The sequence below is a fragment of the Colobus angolensis genome, unplaced genomic scaffold (genome assembly GCF_000951035.1).
Source record: "Colobus angolensis palliatus isolate OR3802 unplaced genomic scaffold, Cang.pa_1.0 Scaffold101, whole genome shotgun sequence".
Taxonomy (NCBI): Eukaryota; Metazoa; Chordata; class Mammalia; order Primates; family Cercopithecidae; genus Colobus; species Colobus angolensis.
The window spans coordinates 10003631-10025656 of NW_012111031.1; the positions used below are offsets into that span (position 1 = coordinate 10003631).

At 37.6% G+C, this 22026-nt stretch overlaps 1 protein-coding gene across 1 annotated transcript in view; it reads right to left on the reverse strand.

The window, feature by feature from the left end:
- Positions 1 to 22026, reverse strand: part of AKAP11 (A kinase (PRKA) anchor protein 11) — a 48479-nt gene that overhangs the window by 25771 nt on the left and 682 nt on the right. Inside the window, exons 2-3 of the mRNA XM_011940431.1 lie at positions 7562 to 7661; positions 1133 to 1249 (exon numbers count right to left, since the gene is read on the reverse strand). Coding sequence (XP_011795821.1) covers positions 1133 to 1249; positions 7562 to 7612 — 168 coding nt within the window. The 5' untranslated portion in view covers positions 7613 to 7661. The remainder of the gene's footprint in view (positions 1 to 1132; positions 1250 to 7561; positions 7662 to 22026) is intronic.

Consider the following 22026-nt stretch of genomic DNA (forward strand, 5'->3'; position numbering starts at 1 on the left):
GGACATCATTTCATAGAAGATGAGCGTACGTATTAGGCCTGTTATGTTCTGTCACTGTTTATTTGGAAACAACCAAGTAGAGTAAGAGTGGCTTGGTTTTGCTAAAGTAAAACGAAAAAGGTTAGCAAAGAAAGTAATAGTGAAATTAAGCTGACACAAAAAGAAGAGGATGAGGCAGCAGAACACCACAGGCCTAAAACATATGCTCATCTTCCTATGAAATGACATCAAATAGAGAATTTCTCAAGAAGTATTAAAGAAAATCATCCACCCAAAACAGAATACATACAGTCCCCAACTTATGATGGTTGGACTTGTGATTTTTCAATTTTACAATGGATTTATGAGGTCTTAAATGCATTTTCAACTTATAATATTTTTGATGAACAGTGGATTTATCAGGATGTAACTCAATCATAAGTCCAGGAGCATATATCTGTAACCACAATTTTATTAGAATGCTCATTTCAAAATAAAATGTTTTAACTTCAAATATTCATCAGTTGTGAGCTGCAATGACCTTAATATATCTCATATTTGGGTAACAAATGTGATGATGAAGTATGGATATATAATAGAAAAGGATCTTACTCCTTTTATAGTAATAAATTCAAACAAAGATTTGAAACACTGTAGCAGAGAAATAGGCAAGCAAGGTATATTATCTTATCCTCAAGTAATAGAGTAAATGTCTTAATTTCAAAGATAAATTTATCACTACTTTTTCATTTTTAATCAAAGCACTGAATTTAAACAGTCAAGAAAATACCCCAAAAAATCAACGTTAAGAAACATGCATTTGTTTTATATTTCAGAGTAGAAAAATTCATATTAAAGTACCAGTTACTGAATATAGTAGGCATCATCTAATACAGTGTTATACATCCAATTAGTACTTTGCATAGAATTAAATGTTTGAGTTCACTGTCAATTAATAAAATTATTTTAGCCAGTATTTAAAACAGGTACTTCTTTTTTTTCCCCCTTTCCCACCCATATAACAGGTACTTCTGATACATGTAACAACATATAGAGATGTTAGGCATTTTAAAAATAGATTAGAGTCCTACAGAGATGCAGGAAAATATGCTGTGCATTATTAGGAAAGGGTTTAGAAAGCAATATGTTAAACCTCAGTTAAATTGGCATGTTCATCCTGCTGTAAACAGTCCTCTGCTGTTACACTGCATAGTTCCTTCTCACTCTGCAATAACGACTTTACAGACTGGAACACATCTTCACTGAAGCTCTGCAGGGGAAAGAAAACAAAGATGATTTAAATTTATTTAATTCTAAGACAAGGGTAAGAGATCCTGGAGATGTTTTAGATAGTCACTCATTCTCTAACTAATATTCACTGGCACCTTTTGATACTGGATGCAGAACTCAATTCCACTGAGAAGCTCCATTCAGCGGAAAAGGCAGAGTTTCACATGCCCAAAACACATACATATACTAGAGCCTGGGCATTCAACTCACTAGAAGATCATGTGAATCTCACACCAGGTTCACTTACTCTTACCTTACACTAAAACTTAACAAACTGCACATCTGATTTCCAAGTCACTGGTAGAATAGAAGCAACAATTTATATGATTGAATGAGATGATGTAGGAGCTGTGGTAAGGTGAACAACAGTGATTACTCCCTTAACAATAGTGATTACTCTGTTAACAAAGTTGGAGACAGAAAAATAAGATAGTAACACAAAATAAGGTTTTCCATGGATCTTAAGGAAGCTGTATGATGAAAATGAGAGGCGATTCCAGATTTCAGGGTGAGATGTTTGTCACAAGTACAAGGAACAGAGAGAGGAAAAAGTTATATGAAAAAAATAATGAGTACTATAGTCAGGCATAAATAGGACACTTATTTCCTTTCCTTCTACCTTATGCCCCCTCCTTCCACTGACTTGTCAATCTGCTCTTCTATCAGAAATGTCCTTACTTCCCAGTCGACCCATGTAGAAATCCTACCCATCCCAAGACCTGTGAAGATTTTCCCATTGTTTAGTCCCAATAAATCTCTCTCAAAGTTCCTGCTGTATGTTGCGCATTAAAATCATTTAATCCACACCAAAACATATTATAATTATTGGCCGGGCGCAGTGGCTCATGAGTGTAATCCCAGCACTTTGGGAAGCTGAGGCGGGTGGATCACTTGAGGTCGGGAGTTCGAGACCAGCCTGGCCAACATAGTGAAAGCCCGTCTCTTCTAAAAATACATAAATCAGCCTGGCATGGTGCCACATGCTTGTAATCCCAGCTATTCGGAAGGCTGAGGCAGGAGAATTGCTTGAACCTGGGAGGTAGCGGTTGCAGTTAGGTGAGATTGCGCCACTGCGCTCCAGCCTGGGCGACAGAGTGAGATTATGCCTCAAAAACAAAAAACATATTACAATTACTATACTCAGATTCTTTCCTACCCATTAAAACAAATTATGGAAGTCACAGACTGTGTTTCACTCACTTTGTTTCCCCGTATTTCAGAACCTCACAGTAGATGAACTCAAACAGCTGCTAATCTTAACAAATTAAAATAAATGGAAATCTTTAGTCTAAGAGGTAAAAATATGAACTCAAAAATTTATGATCAAAAGCTGTGCTGTTACATTTGAATCTGATCTGTCATTACAAATTAATAATTCTTTGAATACATGTACTACCTTTTTCCATTGAAAAGTCTTACAAACAATGACCTTCAGTAGCAATGAGCATACTTAGCAGACAGCTTTTGGTCTCTAAATATCTATCACCAACAGAAAGAACTAGAGTTCCCTGGGGAAATAGCTGGTTCCAGGTCTGAGGCTGAGAACGTATGAAGCGAGCCTGAAACATCTAACTGAGCCAGAATGCAAGGAAATGCTCAAAGACTAATAGGATCATTTCAAAAAAATACAGAAGCCAGCTTGAAAGAATTCCCACCAGCCAAATATGGGACAACTTGGAATCAAGAAGAATGAAAATGGTAATGAATTATGACTACTGGATTAAAAAAAATCTGTGAGTCCATTAAAAGAGAAAAAGTCAGAGGAGCTCTTCTTTACCTAAAAATGCTGGCTAGCATGGACAGAATGACAAATTTAGAAAACCCCATTTGTAAATTCCCAATGCAATTACTGATTTAGGAAAGGATTATCCACGTATCCTAAATCTACTGGATTAAAAGCTGGGGAAAAGGACACTCATACTGTCTCAGAGGCTCACCTTATAGTTTATTAAGTGTATTAATCATAAAGAGATTACATGCATTTATATTGGAGATATCTGGTGGTTATTATCTTAACCGCCTAGTGAAGCCTAACATCAACAATATGGACTTCAGATCTGATAGACAGGAATGAACATATCATCACCTTTCAGGTGTTCTGTTGAACCTAATTACGGGGAAAAACATATGAACCCAAATATGAAAATATTCTACAACACAACTGGCCTAGACTCTTTGGAAGATTTGCTGCATGAAAAAAGAATTTAGACTACTGGAATGGTCTAGAATGGGGAAAACCCAATACAATACCCAAATACAGTGTGTGAACCTTGACTGCATCCTAGAAGAGAAGCAAGGAGAAAATTACAAGGATACCTGAGACACAGGGAAATCTGTGTTTGGAATGCATGCTAGATGATGTTACTGAATTAATGATTTTCGAAGAGATGAAGTAAAATAATGTCTGCAGTCTACTCTCATACAATTGCAAAAGGGAAAGAGAGAGAGAGTGTGTGTGTGTGTGTGTGTGTGTACAGAGGGTGGGGGGGGGTATGGCAAAAGGGTGAATCTGAGTGAAGAATATATGAGATGTTCATTCTACTAGTTTTTTTTTTTTACCAACTTTTCTGTGGGCTTGAAAATATTCAATATTTTAAACAATTTTGTTTTCCTTAATGAATGGGGTTTTCACACTAATTTAGAAACAGGAAATCAAAACAGGAAAAAATATGTGAAATCTGAACATGAACTGTCAATATAAACTCATGACATTGTAAGTGCAAAGGCAACTCTTAGTATCCAGATCTTGGTGTTTAAGTACTATTCAGGGTTCTTTAAAAAAAAAAAAAAAAGCCAATTTCACGTCTGAGGAAGGTAAAGTAGGTGAAATTGGGTCGTCCTGTACCAAAATGATACAACCAGAAAGTGAAAAAGCAATCAAAGTTATGAGCCTGAGACAAAAGGATATAGGCACCTACTCGGAGGGGCTCTCAGGTATCAATTTTGGAACAATTTAAGCAACTTAAATAGATGAATGAATGAATGAATGAATGACTATAAAGAAATAAAAGGTTATAAAATATAGAACTGCAAAAATCCATGAGTTCAGAGCATTACAAATAAATTAGTGAATGAATGTGGGGAAATAAACTCACTTGCTACCATTGGTGCTAACTACGATGCCCTGTCATTAATCTGAAAACTGGTATTTAAAGGACATTTGACCTGCCTCTATAGGAGATATTATATAGTTTATCTAAGGTGAATGAGGGAAGCTTTTCTTTAAGAATATCAGCTGATAAACATGAAAGGAATGGTAGAATTAGGAAAATCACCATTTTGCAACTCCCATGAAATAATGAATTCAGGAAAGGGTAATCAAGGGATGCCAAAAACATCAGCTCAATATTTGTCGGGAAAAAAAGGATATTTGCACACAGCCAAGTATCATCATAGATTATCTGCTAACCAAAAAACAGAAAATGTACTTTTACAATGGACAATTCTAGCAGGGTTATCACCTTAGTCAACTGATCAATCACAGCATCACTGATCATGGGAAAACCTGAAATTCTGTCCTCACATTACCCTATAAAGTATTCTTGCCATAAATGCTTAACCTGATCAAATTAAACCTTTAAACATAACTTCTACTTTACACGAAATATACAACAGAGAGGATCAAATTAAATAGCAATATGAGAAAACCACCAGACAAATCCAGATGTGGAACATGGTACAAGAAAACTAGCCTGGCCTATTCAAGATGTCAGAATTGAATATAAGGAGGGAAAAAAAAAAAAGGAAAAATTCTTTCAAACCAAAAGAAATGCTAGGAGACTAAGAGGCTAAAGAGACTAAGAGACAAAGAGACTAAGAGGCTAGACTGGATCCAAACAGGGGCGGAGCGAACTATAAAAGATATTTTGGGTGTAACACAGGAAATCTGAGTATGGCTGGGTATTAGATATATGGGAATTTATTTTTCTTGATGTGTTCATGGTATTAGTGTTATGTGGGAAGATGTTGTTATTCCTGGGAGAAGCATGCTGAAGTGTTCAGGGTGAAGAAACATTATGATCATAACTTGCAAATGGTTCTGCCTGAAAGTAAATACACACATACACAGACACAAAGCAAACAAGACAAATTATTAACTACTATTGGATATGGGTGGTAGGTATGTGGGTTTGTGTGTGTATTATGCTTTTAACTTTCCCAATAAATATTTAATGTATCGTTATATTTAATGCAAATTAAAGTGAAATCTAAAGAATTCAAGTATATCTTTCAATTTCCACAGTAGCCAATAGCAAAGTGTCTGTCATTAAGATGAATCAAGACGTAGAAGGTGGTGTATGTGTGTGCATAACTGTTTATATAAACAGTATGCAATATTTGGATTCACATACTTTTATCTAAAAGGGATTCCAATAATTCAAGTTGAATTCAAATTAAATCTTTACTGAGTGTCTAATGTGGACAATACACTGAATAACAAAAGACACTAACCTGGTAATAATATGAAATTTCAGTTGCCTAATCCCTGAATCTCTGGCAATGTATGGGGTAAATATTCAAGTCAGGTACTATCATTCTTGAAGACCATGGTATCAGTTTGCTATTACATTTTGTATATATTATTAGTTATAATTATTAGTTTAAAGCCAGCAGTATAATCAATTTAAAGCTATGGGTCTAGCTGCTAATCTGAAAAAAGTATAATAAATACACTATAGTTTACAAAGAGTAGAAACAGAAAATAGTTTTTATTGTACTTTTTTCAAATGAAAAAGTGGACCTATTAAATTTAAAGGTAATTTACCTCAAAACATATGGAGCATATTACTTAAAAATGTAATTGGCCGGAAGCGATGGCTCATGCCTGTAATCCCAGCACTTTGGGAGGCTGAGGCAGGCAGGTCATGAGGTCAGGAGATCGAGACTGTTCTGGCTATCACAGTGAAACCCTGTCTCTACTAAAAATACAAAAAAAGTAGCCGGGCGTGGTGGCAGGCGCCTGTAGTCCCAGCTACTAGGGAGACTGAGGCAGGAGAATGGCGCGAACCCAGGAGTTGGAGCTTGCAGTTGGCCGAGACCGTGCCACTGCACTCCAGCCTGGGCGACAGAGCGAGACTCCATCTCGAAAAAAAGAAAAAAAAAAAAAAAAAGGCCGGGTGTAGTGGCTCACACCTGTAATCCCAGCACTTTGGGAGGCCGAGGTGGGCGGAACATGAAGTCAGGAGTTCAAGACCACCCTAGTCAGTATGATGAAACCCTGTCTCTACTAAAACTACAAAAACAATTAGCCGGGCATGGTAGCGGGCACCTGTAGTCCCAGCTACTTGGGAGGGTGAGGCAGAAGAATCGCTTGATCCCGGGAGGTGGAGGTTGCAGTGAGCCAAGATCGCGCCACTGCACTCCAGCCTGGCCAACACAGTGAGACTCCATCTCAAAAAAAAAAGTAATTAACATACTGTTTAAGGATAAGTTTACTTTCTATTTTGCAGGCATCCTGTAGATTTAGAAGCCATCCTCTTAGAGTTAGTAGTCAAACCTATACATCTTTTAGCTCTCTACATAAATGAATGACAGGCCCAGAAGCTCATAGCAACACTGATAATTAGAATTTGGAAAGATCAGCCAAGGAGACAAGAGTTACCATAAAAGAGAAGGAAAGCAAGAAAAATACTATAATGAAAGTCAAATATTGGCTTAATGTGTAAGGATTGGTCAATGGTGTCATATAATGCAGAGGATAAGTCCAGAAAAAGAAATAACAAAGACTGTTAATTATCCTCCAGACTCCATTCTTCCTTCTTTGTTTATGGGTAGTGCCTCTAAAGTTTTAGCAAAGACAAAAATGTCAAGAAATGGAAGGTTAACCAAATTGTTTTAAGAGAGGAAGCAAGGGGGTTCCTCCTTAGACTAGAAGGAAGAAAGGATTAAGAATCATATTTTGTTTGCTTGCTGCTGATTACCCAACATTTAACATATGGTCTGGCATAAAAGAACTCAAGTGTATATTTGCTGAATGAATGAATGAATGAATGGTAAAGCTAAAGGTATATAAGAAAGCTTACACCTGACAGCCTATATTGCAAAAAAGCGGATGGATATCTGTGTGTAGAGAAAAAATGGGGAGAAAGCACTGTGATCTTTAGGAAATAAAATCACTGTAATCATGATTTTGTATCGCTATTTTCATACATGCCAATCTTTGCAGTAGTTGAATGTTACTAATTCAAATAATAAGATCCATTAAAAAAAAAATCATAGCTGTAGGACATAAAAAAAAATCAACATTTTAATTAAAACTTTCACTAAAAGAAACCTAATAGAGTGAACTTACTTTTCTGATAGATGCTTTAGTTTTCATGTGATTGTTTCTGAAAGTCGCCATAACTATTTTTTGTTGTGTATAATCAATGAAGAGTTAATCCACAAAACACCTAAAGAAAACATATTAAAACAACTTATTTATTGATCTTAACAATTCAGGCAAGTATTTTGTGCTAAATTAATTTCTTTTAACTCAGTCATTAAAAGAAAAATAAAAATGAAAACAAAAATAATCTGAGCCCCCCAATTTACTTGTAATCCAGCAAGAATATTTGAAAAATATATGAATATTGGTATCTTAATGAGATAGAAAATTATTTTAAAAATCTTATATTTTGGTTCAAAATTATAAAATAGTCTACACCCTTATCTATTCAATCTCACTGCCCTTTTTTATTGCAAAGCATCAAAGAGAAAGATTTGAAAAACAAGTTTTTTAAAAAACATTTTAAAAATAAAAGCTTAAGTAGAGAATATTACAAAAAGAATTAAAACTTCCCTGCCTCCCAAAAGTCACTCTTATCTCTATGGCAACAGTGAATGCTCTTGACATTCTTATTTCTTGAGCAGAAAGGTTTGGTAATACACAAATGAGAAATCTGCACATATCAAATTAGATAAACAAATTCTTTATATAGGAAGCTTAAGAGCATACCACTGACAAAATTTCAGACATCCAAGTCAAATGACTAATAGTACTTGACACACACACACCTGCCACATGAAACACTCAAAATGAAGTCTCAACTTTTTAAAGACGCTTTAATATCTTTGAGAACGTAAATCCACTCCAGGCATTAACCACTCGATTTGACCACAGTATCTTGTCCATTCATTTAAAATCTACTTGTGCTAGATGCTATGGATACAAGAGAAACAAGACAGATATGGCCCTCCTGCATTCAAATCCTTCAAAGTAAAGAGTAGAAGTGGAGAACTAAATACTTTTTTAAAAAAATCAAATAAATAAAGATTTAAGAAATTCTTAGTTTCAAGTATTTTCAGAAAATCAATCTGGTCTTATCAAGAATTGCCCAGTTGAAGCCGGGCACAGTGGCGCATGCCTGTAGTCTCAGCTACTCGAGAGGCTGATGTGGGAGGACTGCTTGAGACCAGGAATTCAAGGCCAGTCTAGGCAATATAGTAAGACCCAGTTTCTGAAAAAAATAAAAAACAAAAAAATGAATTGCTTAGCTGAAGTTTCCAAGACATTTGGTTAACATACATTTATACTATGAGGAGATTTATATATAAAAACAAACTTCAATGTAGCCCTCACCGTCAGAACTTTTAAAAAACTAAATTTCAGTCAAGTTCAAATTGCATATTCTTTTGCTATGCAGGTAAGACTATAGTATAGCGTGAGTGCACAAACACGCACACTTTAGAGATTTCTACATTTTAATTTTTAGACAAAGAAATACAATGGTATTCTATTATGAACTAAGATTAAGCCCTAGTGGTCTCTGCAACAATAAAATCTGATTACTGAAATTGAAGCAGCATCATAAGAAAGGCTCAGCCTAACACAAGGCGTTCCCATCAGCACAAGGTAAAGAAAGGGTGATACCCCAGAATCCAGAATAGGATCATGCGTGTTCCTGTGCTGCCTCTTATTAGCGTTGTTTCCTCCGGGTAAACTGCAATGTCTCTGGAACTTTTTCCTCAATGTATATGAGACCATATTTACCAGACAAGTTTACTGTGAGAGCCAAATGAAAAATAATTTATGGGAGGTACTTTGAAAACTACAAAACACAGGCAAAAGAAGACTTAAATATTTACCTATGGACCAAAATGATCAAGTGGACCAAAAACTATCAAAACAAGTCTTAAGTATAAAAATGTATAGTAGCCAAAGCAAAAAGATAATGCTTTTATTTGTCCCAGTCCACCTCACTCTCCTTTCTTCTCTACAGTGTTCTCCTCAACTGCCAGAAAACCTCAGAGGCAAATGGGCTTTTCTCAAATGTAACATAAAACATAAAAGCCAGCATAAGGGTTCCAAGAAACCAGAGACTGTCAAAGTCGGCTCCTAAGTAAAGTGGCACCTGCAGGGAGGTTTTGTAATGCGTGTCAAAACCCTGGAAATACTTCTTGGACTCGGCATTTCTGCTTTTGGGAATGCATCAAAGCAAATAATGATCCTAGAGCATCCAGCTTATTAACAAGGGCTCATAAGGAACCAAGTGCTCTGTTTTGCTAGGAGGTTTATGTAAACATCTCATGTCCTCCTTAAGACTACAGAATAGGACCCCAGTTTGACAACGAGAAACACTGAGGCAAGAGGAAGCTTATCAATTTGCCCAGGCCCACACAGTAAATAAATGGCAGAGGTGGGATTCAAGTTCAAATTTTGTAACTCTGGCACTGGGGCTCCTCACCACTCCTCTACAGTGCATAAAGGTTTTATAGTCTGGTTCATTACAACTCACAATAGAAATAAGAAGCAATCTAGATGCCAGAAACAAAAGAGTAATTAAATGATCTTAAGTTCATTCCCACAATGACGCCATGGCAGCCATTAAAAACAACTCTGCAGGACAAAGGAATGGCACGCCTTACATCACTTTCTCTGAGTCTGCTCCTAACCTTGCCTGAAAGGGAAGTAGGGAAAAGAGACAGGAAACAACAATTACCTTGGCAGCTGCTGACTACAGTCAACTGAACAAAGATAAACATTAACTCCCAGGAGACTTCACCATCAAATAAATGGGACCAACTATCTAAATGAGCTGCTCACCCTCAGATGCAACAAGCACCTAAGGTAGAAGAAGCAGTTTCAAAGTGGGGCAGGGAGAGGGGGGAGCGCTCTGAAACAATACCCGGGATTTAACAGAGCTGGCTACCCCAGTTCACTTTACCCACAATTTTCCTGCATGACAGATTCAGGTAAAACACCCTTAGTCAAGATTGAATAATAAAGCAAACGGAGTTCAGTATGGGATCTGTGAAGGAACACTGAAATACAAACAACACATAATATACACAAAAAGAAAAAATCCAGAGAAATATAATCATGCCCCTGCAACTCACATTATCTCAGAATTCAAATCATTGTCTGAAATTAATGAAAGAGAAATAGTTCAATTCTCTATTTACACTCTGCTTCACTCATGGAAGAAAAACAACTTACTGCCCTACTCCACCACTTTTTCACTGAAACGTAAGTAAAATATTGTCTCAGGAAGAAAGAAATCTATTAGAGAATATCTGTGCAACATAAAAGTAAATCCAATATGAGATGATATGACATACTTTTGTAAAGCAAAGAAAAAAATCATCTTTGGAAATGATGCTAAGATTGATGGGGGAAGAAAGGATAACAGCTACAGCAGGATTTCTTCAGCATCTTGTATAATTAGAGCGCATATTGTTTTTGACAGATTTCACACGAAAAACAAAAATACAGTATTTTCCCCTAAAATACATTTGTATTATGTTAAACTTTTCATTTAATGCTTTACTGCTTTGTGCCCTATTCTGGATAAAGAAACAAAAGTCCTAAGCAAAGAATAATTAAATGTGTTATTTATAGTCAAAGAAATTAAACTGAACCTACATGGCTTGGAAAAAAGCAGATGAGAGACAAGAAACAGGCAGACAAGGCAAACAACTACAAAGTGAGACACTATAGCTCAGGAAACACACAGAAAACTACCACTAAACAAATGAAATTCCCTTAGAAATAACAGAAAAGCAGAACAGACATTGCTAAAAACAATGGAAAACCAAGATTTTAAGAAAAATCACAGAATGCAAAAGTAAACAAATGAAAGCAATTAGAGAAACAATTATAAAGAGTACAGAGAACACAGATATAGGGCACTTTAAATAAATACAACTATCCTTTGGTCCTGCTATTTCACTTCTTAAAATGTATCCTACACATATACTTGCACGAAATTCACTAAGATATGTGAAAGACTACTCACTGAAATAAAATGAAAGAACTGAAAATAACCTAGAAGTTCATCAACTCAAATAAATTCACATGACTATTACTCAGCTATTGGAAATAATGAGTTAGAGTGAGCCATACTGGTGTGAAAGAGCGAGTTGCAGAATGGTGTAAATAGTATGCTTTCACTTGTAATTTAAAAAAAAAAAAAAAAAAAAAAGGCTGGCCTAGCACAGTGGCTCCCAGCACTTTGGGAGGCCAAGGCAGGAAGATCACTTGAGGCCAGGAGTTCAAGACCAGCCTGGGCAACATGGCAAAACCCCAACTCTACTAAAAATACAAAAATTAGCTGGGTGTGGTGGTGTATGCCTATAATCCCCGCCACTCGGGAGGCTGAGGCACAAGAATTGCTTGAACCCAGGAGGCGAAGGTTGCAGTGAGCCAAGATTGTGCCACTGCACTCTAGCCTGGGCCACAGAGCAAGACTCTGTCTCAAAAAAAAAAAAAAAGAAAGAAAGAAAAAGGAAAGAAAAAATTATATACAGACACAACTCTGACACACATATGTATCTGTGCATCCATAGGAAATGACTTGAAGGAGGTACATTAAACTGATGCCAGTGGTCACCCATGACAAGTGGGACTTAAATTTTATAAAATGTCATCTATCTACAGTATGAGAAGACAGATCATTAAGTAAAACAAGACAGGTTCCATCATATTAGCATTATCCCATTTTGTGAAAAATCTCCGTAACTACATGTGTGTATCTATATGTATAATATAAAAGAAGACATACACCAGATGGGTACAGACATTGGTTTTATCTGGGTAGATACAATCGTGGGTATTTCATTTTGTGTCTATGTATATTGAGTTTTATACGTCTCTGAATGAACATAAATTCTTTTATAATTAAAAAATATATATTCTCCCAGTCTTTCCTTATCTCCTCTGACCCAAGAAATGTTCAAGTTGACATCACCTATTACTTGACCTTTTTTGTATCAGGAGAGTTAACCATGCCAGAGTCTGTGAAACGCCTATCAACAATATTGCCATATCCTGACTCTCCTCCTACTGCACTAGTTCTCAAACCTCAGTAGATATACACATCAGCTTATTTCTAACACACACAACTCCCCCACCGGAAGATCCAAATTCAATAGGTCTACATGGAACACAGGAATCTGTAATTTTAACAAGTGCCACATGTAATTTCTGGTTGAGAAAAACTTGTCTCTTTCTACATAAATTTCCTTTCCTAAATTATTTTATAACTTGTTACTCAAATACTAGTATTTCCTAGTCTTCATCCATATCCTCTTGTCTTATTTTATTTAGTTTTTCAAGGACATTCTATCCTCACCTCTGGTTTTAATTATGCAAATAACCCCCAATTTATTCTTCAGTTCTGTATATCTAATTTCCTATTAGATACTTCCAACTAAATATCCCAGTTACTCCAAAATTTGTACGTTCAAAAGGTAAATAACACTTTCTCCCTAAACGATCTCCTCCTGTATTCTCTATGTCAGTAAGAGCCATTAAACCAAACCCAACCAGTAGGCCAAGCTGGAAACTGGTCTTCCCCTCTGTTCTTACAGACTACCGCATCTAGTAAATTGCCAAATCCTGACCTATCATTCTCTTAAACTTCTCTCAAATCTAGTCTCTCTCTTCCATCAGCTGAACTACTACTTACTACTCATGCATCAGTTCAAGAACATCCCTCCCTAAAATAGGCTTGGCTCATATCTCTCCTTTATCCCTCCTTGCCCAAATAGTAGCCATCTCCTTAGTGCTGCCTAAGTGGTTTACAGTTTAATCCTCTGGTGCTTCTGATTGCATACTTCCCTCCTGTTGCAAGTTCCCTGAGGACAAAAGTGTTTTATGTATTTGTATTTTTACATAGTAGGCATTCAAACATCTGCTGAACTAATAAATAAAAAGTAACATATTTAAAGAACAAAGTTCAACGCATGATGTAGGCCGAAAAACATAAAACAGAATAAAGAGCAAAGTATGCCTTTAAATATTTAAATGAATATGTCTACATTTAATGAGTTTGTGAAAACACATTTGTGTTTCCAATAATTCCTACTTTATAGTATCTGAGATATTTTGAGTAAGTGCTCCAAATACACATTTTGACCAAATGCCAAATGGCCAAGTGTTAAAAATTAACATTCTGTTGAATATAACTACAAGAAAACAGGATAGAATATATATGAAACATTGGTTTTCAACATCAGACAACAGGCAACACAGGACTGTGATCCCTGAGAGAAGGGAAACACTGGCTGCCAGCTACTTCCCGGTCACAATACAGGGACAGGAAAGCCAAGCAGTTCGGTGGTTTTGCTGAGTTTTAAACAGATCAGTTTGGGGAGACCAAGATGGCTAGAATTTACAGGGTATTATGCTGGAGGGAGAGCTGAAAGTAAGTGAGAGCCCTAGAGAGAAACCACAATATATTCCACCAGAATAGAAAAACCTTGTAATATATCAGGCAATGATAGACTCCTCAGAAGAAGTAGTAGCCTTAGCAGAGGTAGCCTTAGTAGAGGCAATAATTCAGCACTACATTAAAAACTATTCTGGACCCACACTAATAAATTCTAAAAGCAAGCCTTGAAACAATCCAACAGATTCCAAATAACTGGGCACCCCAACTAAATCCAACACACTTAAGTAATATAATAAATCAAGCAAGCAACAGTATAAACTCAATGGCTGGTATACATAAAAATTAGCAAGCATGCAAAGGAAGAGAAAAATATGAACCATAACCAGGAGAAAAAAAGTCAATAAATGAAGACCTAGAAATGACAGCGATGATGGCAGGAACAGAAAAGGACTGTAAAACTATAGTACAAAGACGTTCCACATACTCAAGAAGTGAGAGGAAAACATCATCATGATAAGGAGAGAAGGAGAAGATACAAAAGACACCAAAATTGAACTTTTAGAGATGAAAATTAAATATACCATACTGAAAGGAAAACCATACTGGATACAATTAACAGATTAAAGAAGAAAAGCTCAGTGAACTTGTAGACAATGTAACAGAAACTATCCAAAATGAAACATGGAGAGAGGAAACTTAAAAACAAACCTAGAGCGTGACTTTTTAAGCACCATAAAAGGTGAACAACTGGAGTTCCACGAAGAGACAGAGAGAGCGAGCAAGAGCGCGAGTTGGGGACGCAGATGCAGAAAAAAAATATTTGAAGGCAAATTAGCAGAGAAGTTCCCAAATTTGATGAAAACCATAAACTGACAGTACCAAGGAAGTTCAACAAACCCTAAGAATAAACATAAAGAAAACCAAGGCAAAAGATAACCAAATGACTGAAAACCAGTGATAAAGAAAAAATATTAATTGACCAGAGAAAATGTACACATTATATACAGAGGAACCAAGGACAACAGACTTCACATTTATATGAACCAGAAAACAAGACAATGGAGCACTATCTTCAAAGTACTAAGAAGGAAAAAAACAAAAGCATCAACCCAGATATACTCAATGAAAATATATTTCAAAAATTAAGGCAAAATAAATTTATTCAGATGAATAAGGGCCGTGAAAATTCACCACCAGTTGACCACCACTAGAGTAACTGTGGAAAGAAATTCTTCAGGCAAAGAAAAATAATACCAGATGGAAATCTGAATCTTACACATCTGAAATGGTAAATATAAGGTTAATATAAGTCATTCTTCATTTTTCAATCCCTTTTAAACAGTTAAAATATAACTGCTTAAACTAAAAATAGTAACAATGAATTAGAGGGTTTAAAACAGACATTGATAAAATGTATGACAAAATAGGATAAAAAATGTGGCGGGGGAGATGGAGATGAAAAAACACTGTCAGATTTCTAACATTAAACATGAAGTGATATTATTTGAAGAAAAACTGTAATAAGTTATCTTGTAAACCCTAACGCATACACTAGAAAAATAGAACAGAACAATACCTGACAGGTGAACAGCAGAATAAAAGGGATGTTATCCCCCTCTTTGCAAATAAGGAAGCTAAGTTCCTTTCTTGGGCACAGACCTGTTATTAGACTTACAAAATCTAAAAATACTACAGCTATCAGATACTATTTTGTTTTTCAAAACAACAGTCAATCGTATAAAGTGATTTTAGTATGTCTTAGTATCTATTATTTGCTTCTTCCTTTTTAATCCTCAATCAACTTCATTCCTGCATTCACAATATACATGTTGTTCTTACTGCTACAGGGTTTCTCAACCTCAGCATCATCGACATTTTGGGTCAGATAAGTTTTTGTTGTAGGAGGCTGTGTATGCGTGGTAGGTAGGTAGCAGCTTCGCTGGCCTCTACCCACTAGATACCAGTAGCACTCACTCACTTGCAGTAACAAAACTGGCTCCAAATATTACCAAGCATTTCCTTGGGGGGCAAAATCACCACTTGCTCTATTTTAGCACTTTAGACTACAGTGCTTTATGTAACAGTTAAATGTCTACATGTCTATGCCCTGCATTGGACTATAAGTACTAACAACATTCAACACATGTAGCGTTTAAGTAACAGTGATTGGGATACGACAGTGAATTTCATTCCATCGCCATGCCTTACTCATCTCTGCATTCCCCAAAGGCCTTACTCATAATAAGCAACCATACATTTACTGAAGTGAACAAGCTGTAAGATGAAGAGAAATTTCATCAATGACGTGAATGCAGACAGGCATTTGGTGGCAAAAGCAACATCACCAAATAGAAAATAGGGCCACTTACCTAACGACTTTTTGCAAAATTAATCCAAGGATATTTGTTCTGTCACTTTTGTTTTCTCAAACAGTCATAGAGAAAAATTACAGATTTTTCAACTGCATTCCAGATTGAGATCTACTTCTAAGGTACGTTTGAGCCCAACTAGCCATTGGTATTGAAAGGAATAACATAGGTCTAGTTGACAAAGTACTAGGTGTGAATGGCTACTGACTTCAAAACTACCTATTCAGGAACAATAAACACGACTTTTAAAAACAACATGCAATGGTCCATTGTTAGAAGTTAATTAGAATAATCAGATGAATGCAGGAGGATAAAACAGTTAACATTTTCATAACAAAAAGCTCATTAAACCTAGATTTGAATAGTTCTAAGAAATCACTGTAGAGGATATATGCCCTCAATTGATTGTCTTAGTTTCACTATTGAGTGTGCAGTTGTAATATATTTGACTTTTAAAAATATTTTCAACAACTGATTTATAATAAAACTTTGTATGTATAATAAAACAATATTATAAGGATGATATGCTATAATTAAAATGCTATGTAACTGAATACCTACAAAAAAATGCAATGACAAAAAGCTAAAATCTTGAGATTGTGCTTTCAACATGAATATGTTCCCTAGAAAATGAAATAACGTTCTTAATCTTGTATGTAGCCCTATCCACAAGATTATTTCTAACAGAAAATATGTTCAGAATTTTAACCCAGGGACACATTTCTTTTTATCAGTGACATCTATGACACCATGACTCTAAGAGTATATTGCTGAAAAGGCATTTAAGTAGCTCTTACAAATATAAGGATCTATCCTAAGCTGCCAGTAGATGAAATAAGTGAACAGTTCTACTTTGCAGATGGGCCAGTCATAGGAAGCACCCAAAGGCCTACACAGGACCTATTAACAGCGTGTATTACAGCATAAAAAAAGAATGTGAAAAATAACTTTAAGGTTTCAAGCCTGGGGAACTGAAAGAAAATTTTTTTCTTTGCAAATTAGAAGGTAAATTAGAAGGCTTTGCAAATTAGAAGGTAATTGGAAGATGGTATTTTATATCAACATAATAATAACCAAGAGGCTGGGTACAGTGGGCTCACACCTGTAATCCTAGCACATTGGGAGGCCAAGAGGGGTGGACGGCTTGAACCCAGGAGTTTGAGACTAGCCTGGCCAACATGGTGAAACTCCCTCTCTACAAAAGATATAAAACTTAGCCAGGTGTGGTAGCACACACCTGTGGTTCCAGCTACTCAGGCAGCTGAGATGGGAGAATCGCTTGAGCCCTGGGAGGGGCAGGTGCACTGAGTCAAGACTGTGCCACTGTACTCTAGCCTGGGTGACAGAGCAAGACCATGTCTCAAAATATATAAATTATGTAAGTGACAAAGCAAGACCATGTCTCAAAACATATAAATTATATAAATAATACTACCCAAAAAACAACCAAAAATTAAGAGATTTACTTGGAGTCAGAGCTGGAGATGTTACTCTAAGAATAATCCACATGTAGAGAACCTGAAAGCTGATCTCAGAGACTGGGAAAGAACAGAAATTCAAGAGAGCATCTATGGAGACAACCATGATAAAGGGTTCCAGAGAGGGATAAAATGAACCACAAATAAATGGCAGTCAGAAAGGTAGGTAAGGTAGACATTTAGAAGAATTTAGTGTCACTGAAGTCAAGAAATGGTTTTAAGCATGAGTGGTCAGCATCAGACTTTCAAACCTCTTGAGGGCAGAAAGTCTTTCCTCTCTGAACATGACCAGAAGCCCCTATCACAGTACCTGCCACACGGTATGCTCTCGCCCAATACTAATACTGTACCCTTGCACTGTGCCTGCCACATGCCAGACACTATTTAATTGCTTTACATACATGAATTCATAATTCTCACCACAGAAGGTGCTATCATGCCCATTCTACACATAGAGAAACTGAGTCATCAAGCATTTAAGTAATTTGCCTGAACTCCCACACCTAGGAGAATCTGTCCTGTAAAGAGACTACTGATTAGATCTGGTTAGAATACTACCAAGCTGAGAGCAAGTTCAATGCAGTGCTAGAGGAAGAACTCAAATCGCAGGATGTTAAAGCACACCTGAGGTATCCATCACTTCCTCTCTGTCCACTCTCCTTTTGTTAAAGATGCTGGCATGGCCAGTTTCAAACGTGCAGCCCTACGAACTGTGGGACAAATCTAAGTCTCTTCCTCATCCATTTTTTCCCATTCTCATCTTTCCCCACTCCCCAGCCAACTGCACTAGAAACAGAAAGCTGACCAATTGGATTCTCTCTCTAGAAACAGACCTGAGACTTGGAGATGTTTGTTGAGAACCATGTTGCACAGTGAGTGAGTCTGGTGTTGGCATCATGGCAAACCAAAGTCTCATGCAAACCAAAGTTTTGGGGAAGTGGAAACCAAGAGCTTTAAAGAGAAGGCCAATCTGAAAGAAACTGGAACAGATCTGCGGTGAGTAGCAGAGACGTAACACCATGTGCTTCCAGAGAAACACTGGAAGAGTGACTGCCTGAAGACTTCCTGATTCCCAGAACGCTGGATTGGAATCAAGCAATGGACTTCAGCAGCACTGTATAACAAATGCTTTTTTTTAAAGTAGGCTAATTAAATTGGCTTTTTGTTCCTTGCAATCAAAGAATCCTCAAACCATATAGGAGGTAAAAAAAAAAAAAACAAAAAAAAAAACAAAAAAACACTGAGTAAGTAACTACTATGTGCTTCGCTCTAGCTTTTTGAGGTGGGTATGAAGAAAATGAGGCTCATTTAATTAACAGACATGACTCCCAAACCCAAACTCTTTACAATATACCTCATTTTCACTCAAGTAACATCCTCTCTGTTCCACGCCTCTACCCCATTTATTTTCTCTCCCAAAAAACATTCTTATTCTAGGCCGGGCGCGGTGGCTCAAGCCTGTAATCCCAGCACTTTGGGAGGCCGAGACGGGCGGATCACGAGGTCAGGAGATCGAGACCATCCTGGCTAACATGGTGAAACCCCGTCTCTACTAAAAATATAAAAACTAGCCGGGCGAGGTGGCGGGCGCCTGTAGTCCCAGCTACTCGGGAGGCTGAAGCAGGAGAATGGCGTGAACCCGGGAGGCAGAGCTTGCAGTGAGCTGAGATCTGGCCACTGCACTCCAGTCCGGGCGACAGAGCGAGACTCCGCCTCAAAAAAAAAAAAAAAAAAAATTCTTATTCTAAAAATGATAACTTTTCTCCTCTTACCATGTCCAGTCTCTAAACTACATATTTCAAATGCCTTTACTCCAGCAGTTTTTTGTTGTTTGTTTTTTGAGGCAGAGTCTTGCTCAGTTGCCCAGGGTGGAGTGCAGTGGCAAGATCTTGGCTCACTGCAATCTTCATCTCCGAGGCTCAAGCGATTCTTGTGCCTCATCCTCTCGAGTACCTGGGATTACAAGCGTGTGCCATCACACGTGACTAATTTTTGTATTTTTTAGCAAAGACAGGGTTTCTCCATGTTGGCCAGGCTGGTCTTGAACTCCTGGTCTCAAGTGATCCACCCGCCTCAGCCTCCTAAATAAAGTCCTGAGATTATAAGCGTAAGGCACCAGGCCTGGCCCATAAGTATTTTTTAAGTAAGCATTTACATGTAAGGATGACTGGGAGAATCAAGACATTTGAATCTTTCCAGTCTGCTTTTAAACTGATAAAGCATTTTTCTTTCTCTTACCCATATTACCAGCTTATTGACCCTTAACTCACACCCAGGCTTAACTTAGATCTTCTCTTGACCAGTTCTTACCCTTCAATCCTTCCAGGTAGTTGATTAATAAAATGCAGACAAGATAGAAAAAAAAAAAATCAGTTACCCTATACAAAGTTACTTCAATTACTTTTGAAAAACCAAACACCACACACCCTACAAGTTTGAAACCCTTGCCAAAAGGTTATGAAGACCAGCCAAAAAATTTATTTTTCTATTTCTGAAAATTAGTTTGCTAAGATGGAGTAAGAAGGAATTTTTTCTAATCAACACTGGTCTCCTCTGCCCATTCACAAAGAGATATTTTCTAAGTTACATTTTTGTCAAGTATAGAGAGAAATCCTCTACCTATTTATAACTGACAATTTCTCTTAAAATGGCCTTTAATATATTGTCCAAATTGGTTTGAGTTCCTTTTCCAGAAAGTTCCTAAAATTGAAAAATAAAAAAAATTAAAAGTACCATATTTTTTCCAGCCTCTAAAGGTAAAAGAGGACTTCTTCAGCTTCTAGACTTATCCCTGGAGTTCAGAGGGCTAGAGAAGGCTAGAGACTTTCTCACTATGGTTCCATGTCTTAGGCAACTTCCCATATCCTCAACAACTGCAAAATATCACTGGCCTAGGAGTCCACTGCTAGACCCATATCAATCTCGTCGATAGTGCAGTTATGTGGGTACATACACTAGTCACTAGCTCAGCTTGGGAACCCACTTCTTCCCTGATTCCCTTACATTCTTTGACCTTTCATAAATTACTGTTACAGCTACAACTAATAGTGACATTCACTGTTCACCCCGGGTCAGTTTTGTCAGGAGGAGGAACAACAACAACAAAATGAATAATCAGGGTACCATTTGAAAAAGTAAACGTTTAAAAAAAATCATTCAGTTGCACTATTTTAACTGACACCAATCATGTCAGGCACTGGGCTGCCATCCTAAAATCATGACGTTAAAAAAATTATCTTTGCATTACTGATACCCCATTTTTTCTTAGCACTCCATATTTTGAGTATTTTCAGACATAACGAAATCACAATCAACATGACATTTCTGAAACAGTGGGAAGCAGCTAAGCAAAACGAGCATTTTGCAAGCGATTGAAAAGCTGAAAAGAGAACAGGAATTAACTCCAGTTTGTACTAAAGCTATTAGATACGTGTCTCAGCAGTCTTTCTCACCATGAAACTCCTTAACATCTAAAGCTAAATCACAACCAACTTTATATGGTTTTAGAAGGCAGCGAAAGCAGAGAAAAAAATGAAAGCTGGTAATATGGGGAAGAGAAAAAATGTTAGCTTTTACTGTCATTGTCATTTACTTTTTTTTTTTTAATACTTCGGTTACATCTACATATTTTTTATAAAGCAGCTTAGTTGCCCGGATTAATAGCAGCATACTCAATCCATTCGGAGTACTTTATGGCCAGCCTTAAGCCATTAACAGCCTAGGAGGGTATTTGACAACAAATCCAAATATTAATACTACGAAGAGCCGCTTGACGCCTTCCGTTTCTGTCATAAGATCTGAGCAGCGCCTGCTTCCAGGGCTCCAGGGTTCTGACAGTGAAGGATGCTGTTCGCGGACAAAGTGCAACGTCCTCCTGCTGCTGCAAATGTTCCTGTGCGCACACCACGGACCCGGGGGACCATCTCTAAAGACCACCCCGTGGATTTAAACAGCCTGTCATTAAAAGGGGCGGCAGCTCCACCGCCACACTCGGGACCCCAAGAAGACCCGTCTCGAGACCGAGCACCTCCCTCTACTCTGGGCCCGGTGCCTTGGGTTTCCTCCCTCGGCCGCGCTCCTCCCGCCCTCCTCCCTCCGCCATGCGAAGGCGCAGCTCTCGGGCGGCCCCGAAGTGAGAAGAGGGACCACGGGCAGGCGGAGAGGCTGGGGCGCCGGAGCCGGGCCGCTCCATCCATGCCGGCCGCACACCCGCCGCCACCCCATCTAACCGCAGCCTCTGCGGCGAACGCGTCGGCGCCCGACTCACCTGGGGGCCGCAGCCTCCGTAGCTCACGGACATGTCACCGGCCGCAACGA